General features: G+C 37.1%; 2 protein-coding genes across 2 annotated transcripts; both read left to right on the top strand.

Annotated features, from left to right (window-relative positions):
• On the top strand, positions 3,666–5,826 carry LOC104745961 (nuclear pore complex protein NUP35-like). The gene is made up of 4 exons (XM_010467349.2): positions 3,666–3,788; positions 4,062–4,645; positions 5,068–5,179; positions 5,327–5,826. The coding sequence occupies exons 2-4, from the start codon at positions 4,074–4,076 to the stop codon at positions 5,624–5,626; spliced, it is 984 nt and encodes a 327-aa protein (XP_010465651.1). The 5' UTR covers positions 3,666–3,788; positions 4,062–4,073; the 3' UTR covers positions 5,627–5,826.
• On the top strand, positions 6,014–6,932 carry LOC104745960 (CASP-like protein 3A1). The gene is made up of 2 exons (XM_010467348.2): positions 6,014–6,324; positions 6,405–6,932. The coding sequence occupies exons 1-2, from the start codon at positions 6,062–6,064 to the stop codon at positions 6,757–6,759; spliced, it is 618 nt and encodes a 205-aa protein (XP_010465650.1). The 5' UTR covers positions 6,014–6,061; the 3' UTR covers positions 6,760–6,932.

Below are 7,854 nucleotides of genomic sequence, written 5' to 3'. Positions count from 1 at the left end.
AAAGACATGTGGAGCCCACCAACTCCAATCGGGCCCGACCCCACCAGCATCCTCCCCTCCAATCGGGATTTTTCTCTTTTCACTCTCTACTGGACGTCCCTCTCTATTTCACTGGATTCAATTAGAACTCTGATCCTATCCAAAGTAGAAGATTGAAGCTAAAGATTAAAGTTGAGGTGGTTTGTTATCCTTTTTGTTTTCATTATACTCGTTTATAGTATATAAAAAGTTGTTGTTGTGTTGTTCGTCCTTAATATAACAAACAATTAGGGTATATTGTGTGGAGATTTAGGAATAAGATTTAGCTTGAATGCTTATAGGGTTTATTCTCAATTGTAATAATAGTCGATATGGGTTAGATTTTGTTGATACTACGTGAATTTATACAGTTCAATCGAGCTGAATCATAAAGTTTTTTTTTCTGAAATTAGTAGTTTCGATGTAGTACAGCTGCTAGATTTGGTACAACTTATAAGGGTACAACTGTTATTACTTGGTATACATGATACGGGTACAACTAATATGACTGGGTATACTAGATATGGATGCAGCTGATAATACTTGATATACCTGATACATGTACAACTGGTAATACTTGGTATACCTGATACAGGTACAACTGGTAATACTTGGTATACATGATACAAGTACAAATGGTATAACTAGGTACAACTGGTAATACTTGGTATACCTGATACAAGTACAAATGGTATAACTAGGTACAACTTCGTAATACTATTTACATGACAGAGATGATAATGTGATCTTTTATCGTATTTCAGGTAACAATGAATAATAATCGTCTGATCATCATTATTTATGATTATGGGGGATATTATGCAACAAACGGAAATGAACTAAGATGGAAATCAAGAGGAAAAGTTCATAAAAAAGGATTCTATCAACGGGAAAACATGGACGCAAGAAAAAGAAAAATTCGAATAGGAGTTGGTTTGATAGTGAGGGTTCTCAGGCATAATTGTTTTTTTTAAGTAGTATCTTGTTTGGACAACTAAGTAAACCTTTTTTCTTTATGGTACAACTTGACCAAATTGAATTTGTTTTCTGTTATATTAACATGCGGTTGTCTTACTTAAAAAGAACAACATTTTTAGTTGATTTATCAAAAAAATAAGTACATATAATATAAGTTTTACTTAAAAATAACAACATTTTTAGTTGATTTATCAAAAAAATAAGTACATTTTGCAATAATATACAATTTTGTTTTACAATTATGATACTTGTAGAAAACTATCAACAAAAATAATTTAATAACAATACATACATAAAAATAATTTACTTTAACATTTTCATTATAGAATTCATTGTATTCTAGATTTATCATGAAACACCTTATACTTTAAAGGTTACTTCCTCATTGTAAACTACATATAATTACAAAAGCTAGAAAATTTTTGTTTGACAACATATAATTGCATGTACATGTGCCAAATATACATTAATTAACTAAAATTATGTGTGCAACTAAAAATATTTAGATTTAAACATGGTATAACTAAAAATTTTTAAAAAATCAGAAGTGTACAACTTGTCACTATGGGTACAATTTCAAAAATAGGAACAACTTGTGCATTTTGACGGCTACACGTGTACAATTTGGCGGTTGGACAGGAATACATGAGGATCACGTGTTTGTTGTGTGAACCCAAATTTTCAAAATTTAAAATTTTGGTAATTTGAAATTTTGGTTGTGCAATTGGAGGGATAAAGGAATTATGGGCTCCAACGAATTATAAAAAAATCCAAACAACGATTAACAAAGTATAACTTGTTCTTTGTACTAGTATAACTAAGTACAACTAAGTATAACTTGTTCTTTGTACTAGTACAACTAAGTCAAAACTTGTCTTTGTAATAGTACAACTAAGTCAAAACTTGTCTTTGTAATAGTACAACTAAGTCAAAACTTGTCTTTGTAATAGTACAACTAAGTCAAAACTTGTCTTTGTAATAGTACAACTAAGTCAAAACTTGTCTTTGTAATAGTACAACTAAGTCAAAACTTGTCTTTGTAATAGTACAACTAAGTCAAAACTTGTCTTTGTAATAGTACAACTAAGTCAAAACTTGTCTTTGCATTATCTAGCTTGGCTTTGACATCTTCATATTTTATTTTTGATCCAACCCCAAAGTACTGCCCAACAAAGGTTAAACTGCCCAAATCTTCCTTGAAACGTGGATACTCATGACAGTATAACCCAGAAATGATTGCCATTTCTCTGAGAGAATACCGGATGGTTACACCGTTGACCATGAACCAACATTCATTTTTCTTTTCTAAACACGCCATGCGAAGCAAGAACATCCACATACCCATCAACTTATGATTGGAGTCTTTGGGCATATGAAAGAAATGCTTGAACTGTGGGTGCAATAGGAACCAATCCAACTCGTCTTGTTGTAGATGACTTCCCAATAAGTTCACCGCCTTCTTAATATAACACTTTCCAAACAACTTGAAAGGCTTCATATACTCGGTGTAATCGAAGTACCTATTAAGAGGTTGCATTACTTCAACATCATCCTCAGATTCCTGCAAACAAACATATCAAGTTATACCAAGTTTTACTAAGTTATGCTTTTAAAAAACGAATTTCATATATCCAGTTTCTACTTAATTGTTCAAAGTTTAGGTACATACCGACGAATCCTTATCATTTGACTCAGTTTTATCTGAATCACCTTCGAAATCATCTCCACAAGTCTCGTCTTCTTTTCTTCTTCTTCCCGAGTCTCTTCTTCTTGTACAATTGATGGTCCAATGTTTGGGTTCTTTGTACGTGCCATTGCAATTCTTCCACAAACAAAAAAAAGAAAACAAATTCGATTAACAATTGCACTCGAATTATAATCTACTTACCCAACATTAACAAAATCGACAAATTCAATTTACCCAATATTCAATTGTTTTCAACATAAAATTGAAAAAACACAAACAGAACTCGATTTACCCAGATTCGAGTTATCCCTAGTTGTACTAACACTGGGAACTTGGAGGGAGAAGAAAATTTTTACTTAATGCGATTTTGAAACTGTTTTCGTTCGGAGTAAGGTTCAAAGAAAAAATAAAGCGGAGAAAAAGGGTCCGAATTTTGTGGGTTTGGATGGGTGGGGGACGTGAGATGGGTGGTTATGGTAGGTTGGGTATGTAATTTAGAAAAAAATGTTAAGGGTTAATAGTCTTTACCCATTTTTTCTATTTTTTAAAATTATTAAATAAATTTGATTTTGGTCAAAGGAGAAAGTAGAATACAATTTTTGGTCAAAGGGTACTAGAGATAATCGTCCTATAAGAATTCTCAACACTTTAAGGTTGCTAACTATGCTAGAGATTTATGTTTATATTAGGATGCTAACAATGCTAGACTCTAGAGATTGATGTTTATGTTATCAATTTAAATCCTCATACTGCATATTTATTAATGACATGAAAAAAAACTACAACAATTTTTATTTGACATCATTATGGATGATTAAAATGACATTAACCCTCTATCCCAAGTGTCATCCAATTTTATATGTTGCAGAAAAAAACTTATGGGCCGAAAACTTTCAGATAGGCCCAAGTCTAGTCCATAAAACACGGCGCTATTTTGCAAACGCGAGGCTAATTTCGTCATTCACTGGAAGGCGCTTGAATTTAGCGATTTTAGAATCTTTTGGTTTCTAGGGTTTCAATTCATTTTCATCCCTCCGCGCCCATAAGCTCGAAGCTGAGCTTTTCTACAGGGAATAGGAACACCAATCATCATCTGCATCCTCAGGTTTGCTCTCTATCTCTCTCTATTGATCCATTAGATAGTGTAACTACTCTTCTCTTTCGATTATTAGCGTGAATCTTACTGCCTTCTTCCTTGATTTAGCGATTCGAGTTCAAAATCCAGTGATTAGTGATTTCAATCGCAAGATTCATCTATTTCGAAGCAATAATTTTGCTCTAACTATGAAATCTTGATCGGATTAGAGTAGTTTAGTTGATGTTGATGAGCTTGTTTTATGTAATTGTGCTCAAAACTAATCGATTTCTGTCTTTGCAGGGAGATATAAAGATGAGTACTACAGCTCACAGGACTCCAAAATCAGGGAGGCAATCTCTGCTTTTTCAAGATTTAGCTTCTCCAGTTTCAGCACGAAGAGGGAAATTCTCAAGCCCGGGGCAAGCAGCTGCGGTATCTGCACTATGGCGTGAGAATTTCGGAGGATCAGATCTTCCACCACCTCCAATGTATACTTTGGATGACCGGTCTGATTTCTCTCCTGAGTCAGGTATTGCTGACTACTCAGCGTCTCCAGATGCCAAATCTGACAAGAGAACGCCTTTCCAGAGTTCTGGGAAAAATATTGTAACTCCTGGTAAAAGAAAGTTGGAAGCAAGCCCATCTTTTTCTCTACTGAATGCACAACAGAGTGGGAGTCCGAGTTGGTGGTCGCAGTCAAAGGCTGGTGGTAGTAGTAGTATGGAGCAGGATGATAAAGGGAAGGGATCTCCTGTTGAAGGTGTGGTTCAGCCTGGTGCATTGGTTACTCTTCCGCCGCCAAGAGAAGTTGCTAGACCTGAGGTTCAGAGGCAGATCATACCTACTGGTAATCTTGATGAGGAAGAGTGGGTCACTGTCTATGGGTAAGGCTATTTTAGCTTTATTGCTCTTTACTCTGTTTATCTGTAGTGCTATTACTTTTCTGTTGCAAATGTTCTTGATTTGCCAACATTCTTGTGTCTCTGAAACATGGTTAGTAACTGGCACTTGGTAGTGTTATTAAGTGCCTTATCTGGTGTATGTCCTCCATGTTTTCGATCTTAGAGAAATGTTCCTTATAACTGCTGTGTTTACCTCTTCATTTGTCAACCATCATGCGTCTATGTAATTCTAGGTTTATTAAGTACTTAAATTATGCTAGTGATGCTCAAGTATCAGCTGTTGATTGTGATTTTATTTTTGGGCATTGTGGATTCTGACTCTTTATATAGGTAATAAATGCCTTGTCTTGTGTTTTTTTCCCATCTTTTTTATCTTAAGAACTGATCATGATAACTGCTCTCAGATTTTCTCCAGGTGATACAAATTTGGTACTGCGGGAGTTTGAAAAGTATGGTATGATCTTGAAACATGTTCCTGGTCCAAGCAATGCCAACTGGATGCACATCCTTTACCAGGTTACTCTTCTTCCCTTCAAACCTGTTCGATGCATGATGATAAGCATTCATAGTTATTCTAGACGAGTGTCATACATGATAATCTAATCAATTCTTCTTTATAAAGGAAACTATGGAACTGAACAGTGGTCTGTGTATATGATGCAGAACCGGTCTGATGCACATAAAGCGCTGAACAAAAGTGGGATGATGATAAACGGAGTGGTAATAGTAGGAGTGAAGCCAGTAGACCCGATACAGAAGCAAGCGTTAAACGAGAGACTCAACAACCAAGGATTCACGCCTCTACCTCCACCATTATCCACCAGAGACACTGCTCGACCCTCATCTCGTCTTCAGTACTTGCAAAACGGTAGCGCTTTCTCCCCTCAAACCAGCGGTGGTGCTATGGCCTCCCCATCGAGGTCGATGGTCGCAAAGGTCTACGACTTGATGTTCGGTGTTTAAAGCTTCTTTGGTTGTCATTTCCCAAGTGGTTCATCTATACACAAGATTATTTGAAGTTTTTGAGAGCAGAGTGGGTAGGTAAATGTAGAGCGTGATCAAAATTCAAATTGTGAGAGGTGTTTTCAAAAATTGTCTTTGTATTGACGACAGCTAAAATTCGGTACAAATCTGATTAGAAAATACAAAAGATCTGTTTTATTGTTTGTTTGTATTTGAGCAGACTGAGGTCATTCCTCGTGCAGAACGAACAACCATTACGAATTCTTGAAAGACACTGATTACATAGACCTCACCTCACCTGAGAGAAGCCTCACGGGTAGTGTTTTTGTTTTGAACTTTCCACTTGAAAAACTAGCCACGTGTCTAGCATGTTGAGCTTATAAATCCCGTCTGTGGCGTGGCGTGGCTCTCGTGTAAATTAATTACAAACTCAAAATGGCGAAAGCAGCAGAGCAGAAACAAAACTTGACCGTTGTGACTGAAGAAACGAAGCTTGATATCCGCGACGTGGTGCACACAGCCACCACTTACGGCAGAAGACGCAATGACGTGGCAATGGTTGCGCTAAGAGCTATGTGCATGGCTGTATCGGCGGTTGCTGTGACGTTAACGGTGACAGCACACGAGACTAGCATGACCACTCTCTACGGCTTCGAGTTTCAACTCCACGCCGTTTGGTCACTCTCAGATTCTCTAATGTAAGCCAAATTCCAATTTCATAAAACTCATATATATAAGTGAAATAAGTGTGACATATATATTTGAATGCTTTAAACAGATATCTAGTGGTGGTTTCATCTGCAACGGTTCTTTACTCGTTGATCCAACTTATCACAAGTGGAACAAGACTGATGAGAAGATCTCCAGTGATCCCGACAAGAACACAAGCATGGTCTTGCTTCATTGCAGATCAGGTATTTGGATACGCGATGGTGAGTGGAGGATCTGCGGCTCTAGGAGTAACGAATATGAACAGAACAGGAATCAGACACATGCCTCTTCCAAACTTCTGCAAATCTCTCGGTTTCTTCTGTGACCATCTCGCATTCTCCGTCGTCTTCTCCTTGTTCGCGTTTCTCCTCCTCGCCGCTTCTTCTGTTCTCGACGTTCTCCGTCTCTCACGCGACCGTTAGAAACAATAGTTACTGTTTTACCCTTTTGTAACTTTCCTTCATCGTCTTGTCTGATGTTTTTTTCATCATTATAATAATTATTAATTACAGTATGTATTAATTTTTGGAATTGTTTGTTTCAATCGATGTCAGCTTAAAACTTCGAATTCCAAAGTTGTTTTGAAATTATGTTTGACCAAGTTCCTTATAAACGACAAAATAATTCAAACTAATTTCCGCGTCTTGATTAGAGAAACCGCGACTGGATTTAAAAATTTATGAGCTAAATGGGCCTATTGGGCTTTCTTTAAAAAGCCATTTTAAATGACCAAACTGTTTCTGTATTCTCTGTTTCTTCTATCCCCATCCCTTCGCCTGAGAAATGAAGCTCTTCTATACGTTTTAATGGCGAATCAATCTCTCTCGACTCGCTTGGTTTATTGCAATCCACTTCTTCTAAGTTGAATTCATCTTTACATCATGGCTTGTCGTTTTCCTCTTCATTCGTCACCACCTTCTCAATTCCTTTCACCGGAGAACCGTCAGAGATTCACCAGAAACTACCCTTCAATTTCATGCCAAACCAATTCAGCTACGAATGATGATGGTGATGAGAACGAGAAAGCCAAATCAACCCAAGTCAATCTTCTCGCAATACCCATCACACTCACTGTAATCTCCGCTTCACTGGCGCAACCGTCACTCGCGGCGGCGAAAGTATCAGAGAGAAAGAGAACTCAGAAGAAACCTCAAGAGGCTTTGACTCTTGAGCAGCTTAAAGCTTGGTCTAAAGATCTTCCTGTAGTTACGAATCGTATACCTTACACTGACATTTTGAGCTTAAAAGCTGAAGGTAAGCTTAAGCATGTGATAAAGCCTCCTAATTTAACTTTGCGGCAAAAGGTAGAGCCTGTGTTAGTTGTTTTAGAGGATTCTAGAGTATTGAGGACTGTGTTGCCTTCTTTGGATGGTAATAAGAGGTTTTGGGAACAATGGGATGAGTTAGGGATTGATGTTGCGTGTGTTAATGCTTATACTCCTCCGGTTAAGAGGCCTCCTGTGCCGTCTCCTTATTTAGGGTTTTTGTGGAGAGTGCCTGCTTATATGTTAACATGG

This window comes from Camelina sativa, chromosome 15 (genome assembly GCF_000633955.1).
Source record: "Camelina sativa cultivar DH55 chromosome 15, Cs, whole genome shotgun sequence".
In the NCBI taxonomy this organism is placed as follows: domain Eukaryota; kingdom Viridiplantae; phylum Streptophyta; class Magnoliopsida; order Brassicales; family Brassicaceae; genus Camelina; species Camelina sativa.
This window is presented reverse-complemented; position numbering and strand designations above follow the sequence as displayed.